This window comes from Neurospora hispaniola (assembly GCF_033458365.1).
Source record: "Neurospora hispaniola strain FGSC 10403 chromosome Unknown B0T23scaffold_2, whole genome shotgun sequence".
Lineage (NCBI taxonomy): Eukaryota > Fungi > Ascomycota > Sordariomycetes > Sordariales > Sordariaceae > Neurospora > Neurospora hispaniola.
The window spans coordinates 1,489,789-1,511,277 of NW_026944407.1; the positions used below are offsets into that span (position 1 = coordinate 1,489,789).

Here is a 21,489-nt window from a genome sequence, read left to right on the forward strand (position 1 = left end):
TTCCATATTCAAGAGCTGATCTACCGGTATCTTGGCTCGCTTGGATATCCCAACTGCGACCCTAGCTAGATACGTGATGTCAAATCTCATAAGCGCGTTTCGGATCAATTAATTATTAAACATATCCCATCCATAGCTAATGACCTCAATGCGTCATCAAGATGTTTGGGACAACTCATAGGTCTCGTCCAAGGTACTATGGGGACTAAGTTGCGATCAACGAACACGAACCGACATTAGATTGTGCAGACCGATTCTTTCACTGACGAGAACTGCAAGTTTGCAAGTGTCTGGTCCAGACATAAAGCGTTCAATCTCAAATAATGTATCTATTTTTTCAGTATATCAATACGGTGAGTCTGTCTGCTTTCAAACCTCTCAAGGGATGGATGTTCCCCAGGCGCAGTACTTTTCTATTCCCAAATTCCAATATCCCACGGATTTCGTCCGTTTTTTCGTTCGTTCGTGACCATAAATCCATCCCTTGGACCCCCCAGAACCTTTTATTTCCCAAAAACAATGTCCTTCAACTTCTCCTTCTCACCACTCTCTTCACACATCCCCCTAAACACTCCACTCCCACCATCCTTTTCCCACAGCTCCCTCGGCGTCCCAAACTCGGCAACCTTGCCATCACTCAGCACCAAAATGCGATCGAAATCAGCAATCGTGCTCAAACGGTGAGCGATAACGAGCAGCGTTGCATCAGTGAACTCCTCGCGAATAGACCGCTGGATCAACGCATCCGTGTGCATATCCACCGCCGAGGTGGCCTCGTCCAGGACCATAACTCTCGGCCTCGAGACAATGGCGCGCGCAAGACAGAGGAGCTGGCGCTGGCCCTGAGACAAGTTGAGACCGCCTTCGGAGATCTGGGAATCCAGGTTCTGAAAGATGTTGGTGTTCTTGTTCTGGATGCCTCCGGTGGCCGAAGACGATGAGGCCTCTGGTGCAGGGGTGGCGCTCCCGGAGTTGGAATTACTGTCGCCGACGAGGTGAACGCGCTCGAGGGACTCGCGCAGCTCGGCATCGGTCTGGTGGTTGAACGGGTCGAGGTTGGAGCGTACGGTGCCGGAGAAGAGGACGGGGTCCTGCGGGATGATGGCCAGGCGAGAGCGCAGGTCGTGAAGCTTGATGGTGGAGATATCGATGCCATCGATATGAATGCTGCCGGAGCTAGCCTCGATGAAGCGGAAGAGGGCAAGGGTGAGCGAGGATTTTCCGGCGCCGGTGCGGCCGACGACGCCGATGCGCTCGTTGCGGTTAATGCTGAAGCTAACGCCCTTGAGGACAGGAGGAAGGTCGGGGGCGTAGCTGACGACGAGGTCCTTGACTTCGATGCGGCCGTCGGTGGGCCACGCGGCGGGCGGGCTGATGCCTTCGAGGGATTCGGTAGGAAGGGAGGCGTACTACACAGGATTTGTTAATAAAAAGAGCAGGGGGTCAGGTAGAAGACAGTAAGTTCAAAACCTACCTCAACAATTCTCTCGGCGGCATTCATGTTCAGCTCAACGTTGGCATACAGACGAATCGTCCACATGACGCAGTTGGAGAACTCTAGAGCGAAAGCGAGCGCGAAGCCAGCCAGAGCCGAGTCGATGCCAGGGGTGACCAAAATGAGGATAGCGACGAAGGAGGCAAAGAAAGAGCCCACAAGCGACATTCTCCAGCCCATCCATCTGTTGAAAAGCCAGAGATGCCATGTCGCCATGGAATACTCATCCACCTTGCGATACATGCGCTTGATATAACCCTCTGACTTGTCGAAACCGCGAATGGTGGCGACACCAGAGAGAGCGGAGCCGAACTGCTCGAACACGGGTGACTTGGTAGTGCTTTCCAGCCGCTTCACCGGACGAGCGCCGTCGAGATACCGGATTGCATAGTAGAGGCAGATGAACAACAGGATACCAGCAAGCAGCACAATGTACGGGGAGACAAAGAGGCCTGCAACAATGACACCAAGCAGGTTCAGAAAAGAGTTCATACCAAAGCTGACCGAATTGGCCATTTGCGAGTCGATAATGTTAAAGTCTGACGTGAAGCGATTCAAGATGCGTCCGACAGGAACGGTATCAAGCCAGCGAATGGGGGCGCGGAGAATGGTGAAGTTAAGTTTCCGGAACAAGCCCCTGCTTGCGCGGATGGAGCCGATGTAGACGTAGAGGAACTTGAGTGTACCGACGATGGATGAGATGAGGGCCAGAAGTACGTAGATGCTGAGGTAGTATGTGAGGCTGTTATGGCTGGTGATGGATGGAGCAGCCATCGTGTGGAAAGACGTCTGCTGAATACCGGTGCCATAGGCAAAGTCTTGCTCTATCGTAGCACTGGGGAAATGCTGACTGTCAAAAGCTTGCTCATCGGAATCCGCTGTCCAAATTTTGAGCCACCATGATCGGCCAATACTGAACGCCTGGACGACAACGAAAATCATGAGAGCGATGGTCCAGTAACTCCAACCTCCACTGGCCAGCAGATATTGGTAATAAATCTGCTTTTTGACAGCTCCCTTTTCGCGTCCCTCGTCCTCAACAAACTTGCGAGCGGCAGTCTTAGAGTTGACCTTCTTCAAAGCGTTAGCATCTGCCTCGGCCTGTTGTCCATCGCCATCAACAGAATCATCCGAGTTCACAGCAGTGTCGGCTTGTTCGTCGGCTTCAATTTCCTCGGGAGATTCTTCAAGACGCTTGATCTGATCCAAAGTCCCTGCTTCGCGCAGCTTGTCAACCGAACCGGCCTCCAACACACGGCCATCGCCAAGCTCCACGAGGTACTTGGTCTTGGGCTCGCAGAGGGCAACATGGTGGGTAACGAGAATTCGTGTGCGGCCAGTGGCCAGAACACCGTTAAGGCACTTGTCAAAGATGTGGCGGCCGACGTGAGCATCCACGGCCGAGAAGATATCGTCAAGGACAAGAATACCGGCGCGGGAATAGATGGCTCTAGCCAGTGTGATGCGCCATTTCTGGCCACCGCTTAGGTTGATACCGTTTTGGCCGATTTCCGTATTTTCGCCATCGGAGAGCATCTGCAAATCCTTCTTCAGTGCGCAAACTTCAATGGTCTTCTTGTAGCGCTCTTCGTCAAAAGGCAGCCCAAAGAGGATATTCTCCTTGATGGTTGCGTTCTCGATCCAGGGAATCTGGGCTACGTAGGCAATGGCCGAAGGGATGATCCAGTTGTCCTTGTTGGCCTTGTCATCGTGACGATCAGCCAGTGAAGGGGCTTTGGGTATAAACAATTTACCCTCAAGGACATCAACCTCGCCAAGAATAGCGGACAGCATTAAGCTCTTTCCTGTTCCTGTTTTGCCGGAGATGACCGATAGCTCCCCTTTCGGGAATGTGACACTGATATTGCGAAGGACGAATCTGTCCTCCTCTTTGATATCCTCATCCGAAGGCCAGGCAATAGAAGCGTTTTGGAACGAGACCTCTTCAGCATCCTCCGAGACGACCGTCACCTCGGAAGAGTCCAGATATTCCTGCATACGCTTGATCGAAATCCACGCATCCAGCAGATCAGTTGTAAGCTCAGGAATTACCGACAGCGTTACTTCGAGACCTCTAAAGACACCAAGACTGACAAAGGCAACAGATGGCGTCAGGACACCGTTCAAAGCGGCATAGACGGCCAAGGATATAGCCGAAAGCAAGATAGGACTCGTGACCCAACAGGCAAGGAGGGCTGTGTCGGCCATGAACACACTCCAGACCGCACCAAGTTCCCTGTCTCGGACTGAGCCAATCTTGCTTTCCCACTCTGGCTCCAGAGCAGAGAACTTGATCTGTCTGATACCCTGGAGGGCTTCGGTAACGACCGCCATCTTCTCGTCTCTGACCTTCATCAGTTTATCCTGAGCGGCGGCATATTTCTTGGAGAAGTGGACGTTCACTGGCATAATGGCAAGCATGGCGGAGAAGCCCGCCAGAAGAGCCTTCCAGCCCAGAAGGTGGGTTAAGAAGGTCAGTGAAACAATGAGCTTGAAAAGACTGCCAGGGAACATGTTTTGGTAGGTAGAAAAATCCGAGACACGCTTCGCATCAACGCCAATCAGATTCACCGTGTTCTGCTTGCCCTTCTTAAGCTCATCAGAATCATCCTCGGCCTCGGCCTCTGGCTCGGCTGGCGGCGCATCGGCTGGTGTTCCCTCTCCTGTTGGCCCAACGACAGGAGGCTCGCCTGACTCAGTGGCCTTCTCCTTTTCCTTGGCCTTTCCGGCACCCTTGACGTCCTTCTTCCGCATTGACTTTTCAAAGATGAGTGCAGAGAGTTGAGCGCGAATGGGGATGGCAAGTTCAGACCACGAAAGCCAGAACACATAGGCTTCCACCCATGACTGGGCAATCATGGCCACGCCGAGGAAGAAAACCCAATACCAGACACCGAACCCGTAGCTGCTGCCAACCTGGGGATTCTCCAAGATGCGCAAGAGTTGCAGAATCACCCACTGGGGGGAGAAGTTCAAAAAGGCCGTGCAAAGTGTCAAAGCCCACTGCAAGGAGAACGCCTTCTTGTGGGCAAGAATCACGGACAGCCAAAGGTTATGGCGGTAGTTGCGGCGCTTCCAATCGGCTGAAGTGTCTGCAGCTCGGCAAAAGTGGTCGGGCCTGTTGAGATCGGTCAAGTCGAGATCCTTCTTTTTAACAGCAAGATCCAGAAGCTTGCTGGGCCAAGCGTATGTGAAGCGGCTGATAGCTGACACAGTATACATCCTATCAACCGGCTCTCCATCGATATAGACGTCGGGTCTCCTTGGAATGGACAAACTGGAAATCGCAAGGGTTCCGGCCAGTGCCAGCTCGACGGCACGGAGGACAAACAGGGTGCGATTGTGATCCCAGAGAGATTCTGAAGCATCAGCACCCTGGACAAACAGAATGGCACTCAGCACTGCGGAGGACAAAAACGCGTAAATGCCGAGATCAAAAGCCTGCACCGACTTTCTGCAAGAGGCTATTGTGATAGCCTGGAACAGTAGTAGGGTCTACAACCCAAAGTCAGCTATCTTGGCTAAAAGGGAAATTCGGGAAGGGCAAGACTGTACCCATGCTCCAGTAGACAGCCAGTCGTTCACCGGACTGGCCTTTTTACTTGTCGACAACAGTGCAATGGCGATAGAGAGGGCAAAACCGGCGGTGGCAGAGAGCAAGATCACCGTCTTTGGGACCTTGGCCGAGTAGGCTCTTTGCGACTCGACGGTCGCTTTTCCGTCGGCATCTTCGTAGAGGACTTCTTGTCGTGCCTCGCGCTTTCTAAACCGCTGGGCGAACCCGGACACAGCAGGCAAGGAGCCGAGGCCAACGAGGGCAAGGCCGGTTACGACCACTGCAAAACGGGATTCATTGCGAGACATGGCCAGTTAGATCTTGTGGCCTTGTACAAGATCACGCCAAACTTCGGTAACGCGTCTGGTTGGCGACACGGTCAACAGGCTTTTTGACCGGATCTCAAGCGCGTTGTGTCTCGCGCCAGCGCCCCTCGCTTTCTTTGTTGTCGGAGAGAAAGAAAAACCGACAACCAGACTGGCAAGATGTTGGCGAAGGGGGGAGGGTTGGGACCTGAGCTCAGCGTTGAGGTATTCTCAACCATCCACCAGAGCTGGGTAAGGGGAGGAAAGGAAACAAAAAAGAGCACAGAAAGGGAGAAGAAGATACTCGAAAAAACACCAAGGAAAAAAAAAAAAAAGAGAGGGCGGTCAACTACTTAGATACTTCTTGCCTATCTAGACGGACACCTCTCTGAAGAGGGAGGGGTGTGGTTAAAAAAAAAAAGTTGAAAGCGGCCAATCCTCCAATTGACGCTCGAAGATTGGCCCAATCTGCTACCTACTTATCAATAATACAGGGGTTCCACCCAGACCCAGAAGGCCGGAGGATTCGGGTCTTGAGGTTGCCGTCTGCTTGTGTAAGCCAGCAAAGACAGCTAACGCCACACAAGCGCTAACCCATTGATACAAAACTAACTAAGGCATGCACAAACTCAAGAACCCCGACTTTTTACACGTTCATCAGGCAGGAGTTGGCTGGCGTCCTGTCAGCATAAGGGTCTTTTGAACATATCGAGACACACCCTTCCGTTCTGAATGCAACGAACCCCGCAGTGTGCTGGATGTAAGATACTCGTGCAACGGTAGCCAGCAGCATTGGGTTCATCCGTTGCCGTTCGGGTGGGAGATGGGAAAGAGATTGTTGTCTTGACTCACATGGCGAACTTGTCGAGAGCCTGGGCTGAAGGGGGGTGTGAGATAACGGACAGACTGCTCACATTCTCATGCACTTGCATACAGGCTGACAGCCGGCACTATACCCCATCGATTCAAACCACCTTTACTCCCACGCTGGGAATCCATGTAGTGGTTGTACGCAGTAGGTAGGTAGGTACACCGCATGCTCCATACTGCATGCACATACTGCATAGTAGATGCTGCTACGCCGTACGTCCCGTCATGCCTTCAACGCAACGTTGATAGGAGGACGGATTGCCAAGCTTGGTATCGTCTCGAACCTGCCTCTACCTAGAAAGGCAGGAGAAATATCTGATGTGACTCACTCGGGGAGCAGGCCGCCCCGGATTTTAGCTTGGATTTGGTGTACTGTCCGAGATATGGAAAGGGCCCTGGGGGAAACTGGAAGTGATATGCAGCCGTACTATGTGCACTGCATGTATAAGGTAGTTGTTGCTGTCGGGGCAAAAGACACCTGCAGTGGTAAGCCTCAACCACCGGAACATGCTACGACGCTTGATCTTCATAGCCCGATCGGCTATGTACATACGTACCGCTGCGATACGCCATTCTGCAGGGATGCGAACTTGACATCGTCATCCTGAATTATGGCTTGGCGGATATCCGGCATCGCCTCTTTATTGCCCAGGTTGTCCATAAAGTCGGCGTAATCAGCTTCTATGTGCAAGAGTCTTTAAAACCGTGAAGATACGAGGTTGTCATTGCTGAACCTTTGTCAACACGTAATGACCGAGTTATTGACTAAAAGAGCTGTGCGACAGCGCCTGAGACGTTCTCGTGATCAAAGACTGTTGTGATATCCGTGTGTAAAGTTTCCTTTTCTTCTTCTTCTTTTTGGTCCTCTTTCACCCAAATTTCACGTTTGCCTGAGCTTCGGACTTCTGGGTGTTCGCACACGACAACTGCCGCAACTATCGCCAATCTCTCGAATAGGCGCGAAAGACATTCAATGCGCCAAAAGTCTCCATGACCAACAACCTGAACTCATCAGACCCGTTCGGCATCGGTCGTGGCGTTCACACGAAAACCAATCAAGTAATGCACGGCTCAGGGAGAAGTACAAAACCGTTCCCGACGGCCCTTGTGAAATTCCCACGTATTGGCTCTCGGTTGGACAAATTTCGGCACCAGCTTTGAGCTGGGCCAAGCTGCTTGGAGCATGATCTTTGAGAAATCTATCCGCAGTGGACCGTGAGCCTCAACAAGCCGGGAAATTTGATTACCGCAGCACCTTGGGGAAGCCATCAAGTAAGACAGCATGCAAGATTGGTTTTGAAGTAAGACGACCATCCTGGAAGATAGCCTCTTCAACCAAACAGGTGAATGTCAAGGCCAAGTCGATGAGACTCGGAAAGTTGGGGATGTGCTTGTACATCAGCTCAAACATTGTTGACTCGAGTTGTGAAAGCATAAAGGCACTACAACGCTACGTCAGAGGAGGTGTGTGTAAGGGGACGTAACTGAACAACCGAGCAGCCTCCATAGAGTAAAGGCGGTAAAGTGCTCGGTCGATGACTTGATGACCTCTTTGCTTTGCCGGTAACTCTTTCAAAGTCCCCCCCTCACCATCGTCACCGTCTTATCCATTGTCGTTGCTGGTGGGGGCTTTGTGGCTTTCTATAAAGCACTAGCTTGGGTCGTTATGGTTGCACGGTCTTTTCCAAGTTGTTTCATTTAGTAATCCTTTGGTGGATTACCTAAGAGTGTTAGAAAAAAGTTGTTGGGATGTCGAGGACAAAACGGGCGGTGCTGACTGATGGAAACGCAGAGTCACTAAAAGATTCGGGTGCAAACCTGGCTCAACTTTCGGACTCGGAACCACTGTCGTCGCCAGCCCGAAAGTATAGTCCATCGGGGTGCTCATATTTGAACTCTCCACAACCAGGAGAATGGGGAACAGATGCGATTGTATCAGACACTAGCCGCATCCTGATCTCTCGATAATGGTCATCGAAATCTGAGCCATAAGAGAGGGTTTCAGAATTCTTGAATGTTGAGTCCTGATAGTACACTATGAAGAGCAGTCGGGCCTATGTGGTTCTCTCTCGGTGTCGCAAGTTGGTTGTCGCGCCGACTTTGTCGATCTCAGGGCAGGCCTCCGAGAAGCACTGCTGTCCATCGTCTGCCGTCAAATGAAGCTCGATTCCAATAGGTATCCGGTTTAGAGAGAGAGGGGGGACTGGAGCAGACGCGGTAAGCCCAGCTCAACCAGGTGGAGGACGAACTGGAAGCTGTAAGCGGATCTCCTGTTCTTTCCAGATTTGGGTCATCCAGCTCATGGTTGTGTTCACTTGGTTGGTTGGACTTTGGGAGGTCGCGATATGGTGTCACTTTAGGAGACAAGATCGACTGAACACCCAGAACTCTGGTCCCGATCCTTGGTGTGTTTATTCTGGAAATTTGGTCGATGTATCATCCGCTCAGGTCTTGCCTCCCGTTCATGGCAGTGTCACGGTTCGGGATCAATGTCCCGGCGCCGGGAAGAGGCAATCTCCATTTGATTGGCTGGGCGTGAAGGGTGGCTGTCGACAGAAGTCTTGTGTATACCTCTAGGTAGAGTGGCTGCTGAGACTTGGTACTAGTTGAGGCATGCAGGAGCGAGGTAGGTGGAGGAGCGGGCAGAACACGGTTCAAGGTTTTTGTGGTTGGGAGCTGGTCGATTTGTTCGATGACCGCCAGTGCACCTGGGCTTTTTCAGTTCCCGCAAAGTGAAAGGGATCGATCGTGCAAGGTGGGCCTTGAACATCAAGGCGGGCTGCCAGGGCCAACTGTCGGGCAAGTGCAATGCAGCTGCTGCACTCAGATCACATGGAGGGAAGGTTCCCGTCCTTCTTCACCTCTTCTCTTTGGAGGCAGGTGGTAGGAGGTGGCAGGTCTCACGTTATTCGATTAAAGCACCCTTCAACAAGTTCAACCCTGTCTGGGACGCGAACAAGGAAGTTCTTTGCTGCTAACGAAGTATTGTTGCTTCATCGTCACATGTACTGCGAATGGCATCAACTTCGGACATCTCAGTCACTGCCTCTCCAAAGGAGAAGTACCTGAGTGCCAAGATCGACCACCTCGACTCGCCCGACACCTGCTGGTATGTACTAGCAATTTACCTAGCTTCCTCCTTGCCCAGTCCCGTCCCGCCAGGGCGTATTTCTTGCAACTGAGCGGCGCCGCCCTTTAAGGTTCCTGTCAACTGCGCGGACATCCAATCCAACCAATATCAACGCCCTGAGCTAGGTACCTAGCTCCGCACAGGCCTCGTGGAACAAGCCGACCTCAACGGGAGCTATTCCACCCACCCAAACCTCGAATTCTTTCTTGATGGTATTAAAGAACTTGCTTCACATATCCCGCCCGCATCCCCGTGTCCTCTTGCGATTCCCTTCATCAGAATTACGACAATTGATTTCTCCGGCCAGTTCAATTGACCAAAAAACCAATCGATTGTGCTCCCAGGCTCCTCACCATCGGAAAAATCGAAGCCTTCTCATTGTTGTTCCCACCCGCCTCATCTGCAGCTGCTAGACCTGCTGGATCTGCTATCCTCGAGCCCATAGCACAGCGCAGGGCACTTGCACGGCTGCCGCACTTCTCACGACAGGCATTTCATCGCCGAGCCAACGGCGGGACGGAACCCCAGACCGATCAGAAACCCCAGACCTTCCCCAGAAAGTGGTGCCGTTGCCGATTGAAATAATTCCACTTGACCCGGCAACACTTGCGCCTTTCTCACCACCACTTTCCCGTCCTTCACCTTTCGTCAACCCACCCGTCTCGTGCTCCAACCGACTATATGCCACAATGAAAGCCACTCCGTTAATCATCAACTGGCACCACGAAAACAATCCGTACCCCATCTACTCTGCCCATTTCGAACCCGGAGGCAAGGGCCGCTTAGCTACCGCCGCCGGAGACAACAATGTTCGAGTAATGCAATCTTACCCTGTCCCGCCCTTGCGTTCAGGTTTTTGGACTCATACTGATTGTTATGATTGCGACAGCTATGGAGAATAGAGGAGGATGGCGAGAATCGTAGGGTCGAGTACCTGGCAACCCTGTCCAAACATACACAAGCAGTCAACGTCGTTCGCTGGGCCCCCAAAGGTACGTTTTCCTTGCCCCCGTGGCATGCCACGAGCTCTCCGGATCCCTTAGCTCGCTTCTTCGCGTACTAACAAGGCCCCTTTCAGGTGAACTCCTTGCCTCTGCTGGAGATGACGGCAATGTCATCTTGTGGGTTCCATCAGACACTCACCACGCGACGTTCGGAAACGAAGGCCTCGAAGATAAGGAAACATGGAGGACAAAGCACATGTGCCGGTCCCTGGGCACAGAGATATATGATCTTGCCTGGTCCCCGGATGCTGCCTTTTTCATCATCGGCAGCATGGACAACGTTGCGCGCATCTATAACGCTTCGACGGGCACACTCGTGCGCCAGATTGCCGAACATAGCCACTACGTCCAGGGCGTTACATGGGATCCTCTGAACGAGTACATCGCGACACAATCTTCCGATCGATCGGTACATATCTACTCGCTCAGGACCAAGGATGGCCAGTACACCCTCGCCAACAACCACGACGACAAGCCACCAAAGATTGCCAGCCACGCCAAAACAGATCTTCCTCCTCGCAGGATATCCTCTCACAGCCCAGCTCCGCCCGAGTTCGGTAACCGGCCCGCTTTTACATCCCTGGATCCCAGTGCGGTTGCTGGATCCCCAAACCCTTCCATCCCGGGTACTCCCACTTCGATGGCCCTGCCTATGAACCCTCCCAGTGTCATCAGCCATAGCCGGAGATCGTCGTTCTCGTCCAGGCGATCAGTGTCACCCGCACCATCCATGCCTTTGCCAGCTGTTATGCCTATCGAGGCTTCTCCCAAACCGCACTCTTCAAGCTACGGCCTGGGCATGAAGAATGCGAGCCTTTATGCTAATGAGACCCTAACTTCATTTTTCCGGAGATTGACCTTCACACCTGACGGAAGTCTGCTTCTGACACCTGCTGGTCAGTATCAGACTCAGCATCAGGTGGATGGCGGGAAACCTTCGTACGAGGTCATTAATACGGTATACATATACACGCGAGGTGGCATCAACAAGCCACCCATTGCCCATTTACCCGGACACAAGAAGCCGTCTGTCGCCGTCAGATGCTCCCCAATCATCTACACCTTGAGACAGTCACCGCCCGTCACCAAACACATCACCATTGATACTTCATCAGCCGAGGAGCCGATACCTTCACTGCCTGAACCATTAGCAAAGCCCTCAACAGCTCCGTCCGTGATGGAGCCACCACCTCCTCCAGTGCCCACCGAAAGTTCGGTTTCAGGATCGACGGAGGCTCCAGTGCAGAGCCCTGGACCGAAGTCGGCGTTCGCGCTCCCATATCGTATGGTCTACGCTGTAGCCACCCAAGACTCAGTGCTTCTGTACGACACCCAGCAACACACACCTATCTGCATTGTGAGCAACTTGCACTGCGCCACTTTTACGGACCTTACCTGGTAAGTTATTCCCTTTGCTTCCTTGAGCCTTCGCAAACTAATCCAAGGTGCAGGTCGACTGATGGTTTGACGCTGTTGATATCCTCGTCGGATGGGTTCTGTTCCACCCTGTCCTTTTTGCCTGGAGAGTTGGGTATACCGTATACTGGAGAAATTGGTCCACGACATTCACTGTCCTCTGGAGGAGCCACGTCGAACCAGAACACGTCTCTTCCTAATCCCTCGGGGGTGTTTGCTCCCCCATCCCCGTTTCACAACGGCACCAACCATCGCCATAGGGACTCTGCGAGCTCTTTTACGGCGCCTTCGCCACCTACAGCTGCTTCATTCGTGAACCCGCCGCCCCCTTCACCGGCACGATCCAACTCGGCTAGTTCTGCCATTACTCAAGCTTCTACATCACAGGGCGGGGTTATGAGCAACCCACCGCTTATTTCTGGCCAAGTGCCAAGCATCGCTGCCACCAATTCGGGCAAGGTTACGGGCTTGCCCGTTGTGACCCCTCCTGAGACGCCGCAGAGTTCGAGCGGTGGTGCTGGCTCCACTAGCTTGAAGAGGGAGTCAAGCGATTCTCGAGAGGCGAATAACGCGGAGAATAGCCAGCAACCCAAACGGAGACGCATCGCGCCTACCTTGGTCAGCGGAGGGGCATCGTCTACGACTAACGGGTCCAGTAACAGCGACGTGGCTAAAGCGTAGGTCGCTAGGCGGTTGTTGTCGCAAGGATCTAGCACAACCCACGGATCCTTTAACAAATAGATATCTTTGACATGTGCTGAGACAGGACATATTTATGGTTTTTCGTCGAATGGAAGATAGAAAAGCATGCAAGAGGAGGAGAACGGACAGGGGTGATGTCTTGAGGGTTTGAGGTTTTGGTCCTATATCTTTGATGTTTCGCTGCCCAGTGTGAGAGAACTTGCCCCTTGGGGTCTTGGTTCTCTTCACATTCTTCTATATCGTCAAGGCAAGAGCGGCCAGGTCAATTTGTTATTGCATCTACAGTGGTGTTGGCAGGCATCATACTGGGTGAAGAATACAGAACGTTTAAGTACGGAAGCTACAGTTTAATTGGTGGTTTGGATCCGTTTGGTGGTGGGTGCTATTCTGGGCAGACTGAGATGTCAGCTACTTTATGATTTCTGAAGATTCCGCCATGCACAGATGAGCGGTATGGAGTCTTCTTATTCTTGTCATGCTAATCAACCCCGGAAGTTAGTTGACTGAGCTACGGCAGTGATACTATGCCCGGTATGGGTCAGCTTAAGTACAGGCTCGCCAACGCGGAGGTCTCGGCTTAGGACGGCTTAAGCACTCACCCACCGTCAGCTTTTGAGCAGACAAAACACTTGCATGATAATCCACGACAATGAAATACTTTTCGAGATAAACAGATTATCTGAATTCATTCATGTTATACTATCTAAAGGTAAGTATCTAGGATTATGACCGGTCTGATTTCTCCCTACGGTGAGTACTTCTGTTGTGCAACAATTCGGCAGAAGCTAGGAATTTGGGAGGGAAAAGATACGCCGGGTCCATGAGGGACAGCTTAACACTTGGATGATTCCTAGGCACCTGTGACCAGTAACCAAACATACCACACGTGCGACCTCAAACGCGGGGAAGATTAACAGAAACAATGTCCGAAGGGCACTCTTTGTCCACGCTTAACCAAAAACGCCCGTAGGGAGATAAAGCTTAGTCCAATTGAAGAAGTGTAACTGCTTATCCTGGACGCTATCTGTTCTCGGATGGCTACCTAGGTAGGACCTCGGGTCCCCTTGCAGCTTCCTATTTCTCACCAAACCGCTTCAAGGTACCCGTCATTGGCTTGGCCGTTATCACTTATACAAGAGCAGTCACCCCCCGCGTGAGGGGGTTGGTGTTGGGGCTTACTTTTGTCAACTTACCCTTCACTTCTCCTACATGTAACCCGAACTATCTACGCCGGCCTCACCTCGTCTTACCTTTTCGTTATAGACGGTGTAATACTCTTCAGGTCTGAGTAGCTTCATTCAATCTCCACCTCCCACAAATCAACCGGCGCGTCTTCAACTCAGCATCGCCCCTAGGAGCTACCAACCACGGCAACGTCGACAGCACCGATACATACAGATCATAACCCCTTGTCTTTGGATCTTTCAGCGAGTATCGTTTCGATCGTGGTGAAAGCTCAGTGAGCAGTGAGCAAGTACACTGACACGATGAGTTTCCTTTCGGATTACCTCCGCCACAAGCAGGACTGGTCAGTAGTATCCATCCCAACCATATGTATAGAAAGCCTGGCTCTTGGGGCTCTTTAGATCACTGGAATCAAAGTGCGTGGTCCTTTTGCTAACCTCAGACTACTTCAAACAGTAATCTTAAACGAGCCGAGCGTAAAGAACGCATCTCCTCGCTCGGTCCGGAATACCATGCCGCCTTGTCTGGCAAAGACCTCGACACCATCAACAAGCCCATCGCCGAGCTCGTGTCAAGCGTCCAGTCCAATGCCATATCGCCATTCTCCGTACTCCAAACCTACGGCAAGGTTGCCGTCAGAGCCCACCTCAAGACCAACTGCCTGACCGAGGTCCTCATCTCCGCCGCCGAAGACTCCCTCAAAAACTCCAGGGGAGTCAACCTCCAGGGTCCCCTGGCCGGAATCCCCGTCAGCCTGAAGGACACCATCATCGTAGGCGGCTTCGACACGACGGTCGGGTACTCCTCCTTCGTCGGGAACAAGGCCGACAACCCGCAGGACGGGCCGATGGTACGTCTTCTCAAAGACGCCGGCGCCGTCCCTTATGTCAAGACTAATTTGCCCATCTCCCTGCTGAGCTACGAGAGCACCAACGACGTGTGGGGCCGCTGCACGAACCCGTACAACAAGGCGTACTCGCCTGGCGGCTCGACGGGCGGCGAGTCGGCGCTCCTGGCTTGTGGCGGACGCATCGGCATCGGTAGTGATGTGGCGGGCAGCGTCAGGGTGCCGGCCCATTTCAGCGGGTGTTATTCCCTGAGGTGCGCGACGGGGCGTTGGCCCAAGGCGGGCATCCTGACCAGCATGCCCGGCCAGGAAGGCGTGCCTAGTGTTTACTCACCGATGGCGAGGACGCTGGATGATTTGAGCTATTTTACCAAGGCGGTGATTGGGATGAAGCCGTGGAAGTATGATCACTCTGTTCACCCGCTTGCGTGGAGAGATGAAATGGTGGAGGAGTTTGCGGATCAGGAGAGGAGGTTGAGGGTTGGCGTGTTGCGGACGGACAAGGTGGTTGATCCGAGTCCCGCATGCAAGCGGGCGCTGGAGACGGTGGAGGAGGCATTGAGGAGAGAAGGGCATGAAATTGTGGAGATGGAGGATGCACCGGATATGTTCGAGGCGTTGCGGATGGGGGCGTTGTTGCTGAATGCGGATGGTGGATGGTGGTTCAACTCGTACAGGAGGTTCGGGGAGTGGCTGGACTCGGGAGCGAGCTTGCTGTCGTTTGGCAAGTGGCCGAGCATCGTCCGGTATTTGTCATACCTGTGGATAAAATACATTCGAAGGGACAACCTTTGGGCAGAGCTGGTGAAGCAGACGAGGCCCATCTCGGCTGCCGAGAACTGGGGGGAGGTCAAGAAGAGAGAGGCGTACAGGGCCGAGTGGTTCGAGTACTGGAACAGAAAGCAGTTCGATGTGCTTATTTCGCCGCCAAATGCGCTGCCTGCCATTCCGCACGATGCCTCGAAGGATACCTTCAGCAATTGCGGATATTGCTTTCTTTTCAACTTGGTGAGTTCTTCGATGAGTGTCTTATTTTCTTAAGGGGAGAGCCTCACTGACACAAACCCTCTCTTCTCATCAGCTCGACTACACAGCCGGCATCATCCCCGTCACGCATGTTGATAGTGCGCTCGACAAGCTCCCAAGTACCTTCGACCATAGAAAGCTGAACGGTATCGCAACCAGAGCTTACAGATACTATGACGCCGAGCGCATGCATGGACTTCCAGTCGGTGTGCAGATTATCGGCCGCCGTTTAGAAGAAGAGAAGGTCCTGGCGGTGATGAAGAGAATCGAGAATGCGCTTGGAGAGGACAAGTACAAGCTGTTTGACCCAGAGCTGTTGAATAACGTGGTGGATTAGGAAGCCCAAAAACACATACGTCGCCTTTCAAGGCCAAAAGATGAGATCTAGGGCGTAGGAGTACCTGGCGGCGGTTGGGTGGACCCGGGTCTAGAGAGAGCCTATCCATGATCATTGATTGTCTTTATACCTAAAATGAATTGGCTATGGTATGATCAGAGTATAGTTTGACCACAATAGTGTTGGAAGTCAGAGGAGCCTTACAGGACGGGAGTTGACTTGACGGGCGTAAACCGTTAGGGGTTTCAGCAGATAAGACCTTTATCCACCTAGACTTGTACCAGTGTTTCCGAGATTCATCTTCGGTTTGACCTTCTGATTCGAGACAAGGGAACGTTCCTTTCATGCGGTTTCCCACCCGCAGCCTAGTTCCATCCATAGAGGTAGAGATGTGAGGGTAGTCGCCGACATCGGACCCCTTTCACCCCGTCTCGTTGCCTCCTCTCTCATCCAATCTTGGCCTATGGTAGTATCTCTCCAGCCAACAGTACGTGGGGTTGAGATGATATGAGACCAAGTAGTCGGGTATAAAGCTCTGGCCGTTTCCACTTGAGACTTTTAGCTTTCCCTCTCCCCTTTTCTTCTCTAAACCAACATCGACAACCCCCATCACTTACCAATGGCGACCCAGCAGAACAAGGACAACTGGTCCTCAGAGGTAAGCAATGGACCAGTCACTGGATAACCACAGATGTTTCCTCTTTCCTATTTCTGCTTGAGTGTGAATGAATGGCTGACCAGTCAAGGAATACACAGGCATATCAATCCGCCGCCTCCTTCGTCCCCAAGCTGGCCACGAAGATTGTCCAATGGCTTGATCCCCAGAAAGACGATGTGATTCTGGACATCGGTTGTGGTGGTGAGTTTTGGCCCCGTCCCGGGAAAAAGGACGCTCGCGAACAAGGCGTCACTGACAAGTGAAAAACTTTCCTTTCCAGATGGCGTTCTTGATTTTGAAATCGCCCAGGTCTTTGAGGGAGGCCGAGGACGCTTGCACGGCGTGGACAGCTCCAGGGCCATGATTCATGCTGCTCAAGAGAAGACATCGGATGATGCGCATCTGAAAAGCACCTGCACGTTTGAGGGTAAGTGATGTGACTGTCCTGTCCCTACCGTAAAGTGTGTCACTCACTCTCCCTCCAACACATTGTCGTAGTTCTCGACGCAACGGAACTCATCACCAAAACCCACCTGCACTACGTCCGCTTCAGCAAAGCCTTCTCCAACGCCGCCCTCCACTGGATCCTGCGTCCCGAAGAAAAGCGAGAAGTCTTCTTCCAGGGCGTCCGCGACGTGCTTGCCCCGGGGGGCGTCTTTGCCTTTGAGATGGGCGGACTAGGCAACGTGTCGGAGATCCGGGCCACGCTACTGGCCGCCGTCGGCAGGAGAGTCGGTTTGAAGCGGGCACAGGAGGTGGACCCCTGGTTTTTCCCCGACGAGGAGTGGGTGAGGCAGATGATGGAGGAGAAAGTAGGAGGATGGAAGGTGGAAAAGGTAGAGAGAGAGTGGAGGCCTACAAATTCTGATGTGGGTGGCGTGGAGGGATGGGTGAGATTGATGGCTGCTCAGTTTTTGCAGGCACTGGAGAGCGAGGAGGAGAGGGAGGAGGTGGTCAAGGAGGTGGTGGATGTGCTGGAGGTTGTATGCGCTAAGCCGGGGGGAGGGTATATGTATAGTTATGTAAGGTTGAGGGTGCTTGCTAGGAAGTTGTGAGGTCACACGGATCTTGGGGCTATTCGGATGTTAGTGTCAGATCTAGGCGTGTTAAGCTTCTTTTGTGAGATGTTGATATGGTGATGGGGGGGCAAAGAAATCGACTAGGTCTAGGCTAGACAGATAGGTCATCAAAAACATCAAAATTCTCTTAAAGGCGCATGCTTTTCAGCGTGTCACAGGAATGACGTTGGTGGTGGAGAGTCCCCTCGCCGGGGTAAAGGCTGGGGTACCTTGTTAGCTCAGGGCGCATCACCTATGCAGTAGCTCGGCTTGATAAGGTGCGCAAGGGTTGGATAGAAGCGATAAAAGAAAGCTTCTCCCCATCATCATTCCTACTTGAGGCACTCTCAAGTCCGGCGCGATTCTCATACTGCGACACTCGACTTTGCCAACTTATCAATCCGCATCTCCTTGTTCACTGAGCTTGTCGACCATCACACTGTCGCCACCTCACAGGACTTGAGCAAACGCATAATTGAAACAACATGTCTGCGGACGACCAGGCTTTTCTGGACGTGGTAAGAAAACATACAAAGTGCCCGCATAGAACCCCACTAACAATGGCCTGGTTCGGTTATAGTTATCGTCCCTGCCCGGCGATATCAAGCGCTACTCTGAAGATGTCGCCAACATCGTGAACGAGAACGTCGACAAGATTGCCGAGACCGTCAGACACACTCTCGCGACCTCGCAATGGGTACCAGAACAGATCCGCCCGCGGCTGCCGCCGCCAGCGCCTTCAGCCGAGCTGCCGATTTCGCTCTACAATAGAGTTGAGAGCTGGGTATTAAGAAACAAAGTCCTTACCACCGCCATAGTCCTAGCCACCGGATCCATTCTATATCGGTCATACACAGTCTCCGCTCACGCCAGGAAGACCAGGCGCGCAAGGCGGGCGCGCAGCGGAGGACGCATGGATGTCGTTGTCATTGCGGGATCTGCCAACCTACCTTTGACACGATCAGTTGCGCTGGATCTGGAAAGGAAAGGCTTCATCGTCTTTATTGTATCCAGCGGACCGGAGGACGATATTGCCATTCAGAATCTAGCACGCCCCGATATCCGACCTCTGGGCGTCGACACCACCGATCCTCTCAGCGCCAGCGCCTCCATTGAGCGTTTCGCGACCTACCTTCAGTCACCCCATGCGGCAGTCCCCAACAGCAAGCGACATCGGTTGCACCTCAAGGCCGTCATCCTCATTCCCTCTTTGAACTACCAGACCTCGCCTATCGCTACCATTCCTCCTTCAGGCTTCGCGAACCTCTTCAACACACACCTACTCCACCCTATCATAACCCTCCAGGCCTTCCTTCCTCTGCTTACTGCTCGCCTGGGTCCTACTCCCTCGGCCGAGTCATCATCCTCCGGAACCGACAAGAAGAAAGACAGCCCCAAAATCATTGTCTGCACGCCCTCCATCATTTCCTCCATCAACCCCCCCTTCCACGCCCCCGAAGCAACCGTGTGCTCCGCCCTCTCCGCATTCACCGAAGTCCTGACCGCCGAGCTCCGCCCGCTCGCCATCCCTGTCACCCACATCCAGCTCGGTACCTTTGACTTCGCCGGCTTCACGCCCGCGTCGGCCGCGCGTGAACACTGGCAGGAGCGGAACTCTCAGGGCGTCCCGCTGCGCGCGCTGGAAGCGAACCCCCAGGACGCCGAGTCCCTGCTGCCCTGGCCCGACTCGGCCCGCCACGCCTACGGCAAGAACTTTGTCACCCAGTCGAGCTCGGCCATTAGCACGGGCCGCATCCGCGGGATGCGCGGCAGCTCGTTGCGGGAGCTGCATAATGCTGTTTTTGACGTGATTGACGGGTCCATTACCAAGGGCACTGTGCGCGTCGGCCTCGGCGCGAGCGTGTATGGTTTTGTCGGACGCTGGGTGCCGCGCGGGCTGGTGGCGTGGATGATGGGTATCCGGACGGTGGACGAGCTGGTGGCGTGGCAGTCGAGTCATAGCTCGTTTAATAGCCCAAGGTCGGGTGGCTCGGTGAGGTCTATGGGAAGCGAGAATGGGGATGAGGAGGAGGTGGGGACTGGGGCCCGCACATCGAATGAGTCGTTTGTTGCGGTGCCGATGGAGTAAATTCTGCATGGAAATAGTTTGGAAGAGTACGAAAGAAGACAGTGTCTATAAGAATGGCATATGCCATAGCATTTCAGACGGTGGGTTGATTATCATTTGGTTACGGGTGCCCTAGGTAGGGAGCGGCGTTCATGTTTTGGATCTCGTCCCTCTCAGTCTATTTTGGAAGATCATACAGATCACAGCTCCTCAAAACTGTCAAGCTAGCAATTTTTTATAAAAATCTCACAAGCCTTGAGAATGTAAACCTGACCTACAGCCAATACATGAGACATAACCCTGCCTTTGCGCCGTGTGACCCATTCCTTATTCCGTGATGCATACCTGGTCCTTGATACTGGCTTCCTTGTCCTCCTCATCGTCCCGAGCACTAGCATGAATATGTCGCTATGTTCATGTACCATTTGATCTCTCTTGGCCGCTTTGGGCCCAATGTTCTCTTAATGACCTTTACCCCTGAATCCTCCCCTTCCTCTTCCCCTCCATCCTCCTCGGCCTCTGCCTCCTCCTCCTCCTCCTCCTCCTCCTCCAAAGCGATCCTTGTGGCGATCATGCCCGGCACCGTCCCTATCGCGTCCCTGCATCATCATCTCCCTCTCCCTGTTATCCCGATCGCGCTCCCTCTCTCGGTCCATATACTCATTCGCGCCCGTCGCCTGCGCCATTCCACCACCCATACCATTAGCATCGCCCATATGTTGTTGTTGTTGTTGTGGTTGCTGTTGTTGCTGCAGCAGCATCTGATCTCCCTCCCCCTTCGCCCTCGGCTTCTCCATATCCTTATCCGCCGTCCACCTCGGATGCGCGCCCTCCTTGCAGCCCTTCCCATCCGGACAAAAGCCCGCCAGGTAATACAAACACAGCTTCCTCCGAAAATGCTTCTTGTCACATCGCGGTCCCAGCGGACAGAACCCCCTCTCGTAATGCGGACACGGCGGCAATCTTGACAGCGGATCAATGTGCAGATACAGACACTCGTCCCCGTTGCTGCAGTACCCGTTCCTGACAAAGAAATTGCACTCGGGCATCTTGCGCAGGTTGTACTCGTGCAGGAACTCGCACGATTCGCCCTTTTTGCAGAGGCCGCGCAGCCAATGCTTGCAGACTAGCGAGCCGAAGCCGCCGCTGAAGGTGTTACCGCCGCCATGGGTGTTTTGGGACGACGCGGTAACGTGGCGCTCGGGGCAGTGGGATTTAAGAGGGCAGTTGCCTGAGGCGTAGGCTTTGCAGATGGGTCGGTCGGCGGGGAGAGAGTGCTGGTAGGTGCGCTGGAGGAAGGGCGTGAAGGAGAAGGTATAGTGTGGCGCAGTGTGGTTGAGCATCTGAGTGACGAGTTGTTGCGGTCCTCCTGCCCCAGAGGGCAGGGAGTTTGTTGTTGTCTGTGTTGTTGTCGCCATCTCGGCGGATGTGTGAGGGGGGAAAAAGGTGGTTCGCCGGTGCGATTCGGGCTTTAAGGTGGGTAGGCTTGTTTTGTCGCGAGCGGTTCGCGATCGGTTCGGAGAGGTACGTAGCTGGGCGACCAGTCGTAATGAATCTTGCCGAGAGAATGCGCGCGGCTTGTGGTTTATGCACGCTTGACCAAGAGTCGTATTCTTTGCTGCGTTTGCCCAGTTTCAAATTCGGCTTTAGTCGGGAGAAGTTCGCACAGCGGGTTGCGCCATTCAAAAAATTGAAGCAGGGTGTGGTTGAGAGTTTGGTGAAAGAGTGCAACAAGTCGCAAATCGATTGTTGGAAATCGATAAGACGTGGACTCACCGAGAGGTGCAAGGTGAGTGACCAATCAGAGCTCAGCTATCCCGGTCTGGGCTACC

At 53.3% G+C, this 21,489-nt stretch overlaps 6 protein-coding genes across 6 annotated transcripts; 4 read left to right on the forward strand and 2 right to left on the reverse strand.

Annotated features, from left to right (window-relative positions):
• Window positions 1–279: 279 nt before the first annotated feature.
• On the reverse strand, window positions 280–5,709 carry B0T23DRAFT_373281 (P-loop containing nucleoside triphosphate hydrolase protein). The gene is made up of 3 exons (XM_062836789.1): window positions 5,051–5,709; window positions 1,475–4,990; window positions 280–1,409 (listed from the first exon to the last, which is right to left on the reverse strand). Exons 1-3 carry the CDS (start codon window positions 5,357–5,359, stop codon window positions 504–506), a joined length of 4,731 nt encoding a protein of 1,576 aa, XP_062695286.1. The 5' UTR covers window positions 5,360–5,709; the 3' UTR covers window positions 280–503.
• Window positions 5,710–9,853: 4,144 nt separating this feature from the next.
• B0T23DRAFT_72606 (WD40-repeat-containing domain protein) lies at window positions 9,854–12,739 on the forward strand. The gene is made up of 4 exons (XM_062841706.1): window positions 9,854–10,171; window positions 10,246–10,348; window positions 10,435–11,758; window positions 11,812–12,739. Exons 1-4 carry the CDS (start codon window positions 10,046–10,048, stop codon window positions 12,455–12,457), a joined length of 2,199 nt encoding a protein of 732 aa, XP_062695287.1. The 5' UTR covers window positions 9,854–10,045; the 3' UTR covers window positions 12,458–12,739.
• A 1,226-nt stretch (window positions 12,740–13,965) lies between these two features.
• B0T23DRAFT_310674 (amidase signature enzyme) lies at window positions 13,966–15,873 on the forward strand (the record flags this gene model as incomplete). Its single annotated transcript, XM_062834600.1, has 3 exons — window positions 13,966–14,006; window positions 14,120–15,518; window positions 15,592–15,873. 3 exons carry the CDS (start codon window positions 13,966–13,968, stop codon window positions 15,871–15,873), a joined length of 1,722 nt encoding a protein of 573 aa, XP_062695288.1.
• A 589-nt stretch (window positions 15,874–16,462) lies between these two features.
• Window positions 16,463–17,742, forward strand: B0T23DRAFT_373290 (S-adenosyl-L-methionine-dependent methyltransferase). The gene is made up of 4 exons (XM_062836790.1): window positions 16,463–16,531; window positions 16,630–16,732; window positions 16,812–16,958; window positions 17,030–17,742. Exons 1-4 carry the CDS (start codon window positions 16,493–16,495, stop codon window positions 17,584–17,586), a joined length of 846 nt encoding a protein of 281 aa, XP_062695289.1. The 5' UTR covers window positions 16,463–16,492; the 3' UTR covers window positions 17,587–17,742.
• A 174-nt stretch (window positions 17,743–17,916) lies between these two features.
• On the forward strand, window positions 17,917–20,177 carry B0T23DRAFT_332459 (uncharacterized protein). Its single transcript, XM_062835741.1, has 2 exons — window positions 17,917–18,107; window positions 18,170–20,177. Exons 1-2 carry the CDS (start codon window positions 18,075–18,077, stop codon window positions 19,676–19,678), a joined length of 1,542 nt encoding a protein of 513 aa, XP_062695290.1. The 5' UTR covers window positions 17,917–18,074; the 3' UTR covers window positions 19,679–20,177.
• B0T23DRAFT_352570 (mRNA 3'-end-processing protein yth-1) lies at window positions 20,119–21,365 on the reverse strand (the record flags this gene model as incomplete). The annotated part of the gene is made up of 1 exon (XM_062836094.1): window positions 20,119–21,365. Exon 1 carries the CDS (start codon window positions 21,073–21,075, stop codon window positions 20,119–20,121), a length of 957 nt encoding a protein of 318 aa, XP_062695291.1. The 5' UTR covers window positions 21,076–21,365.
• Window positions 21,366–21,489: the final 124 nt, after the last annotated feature.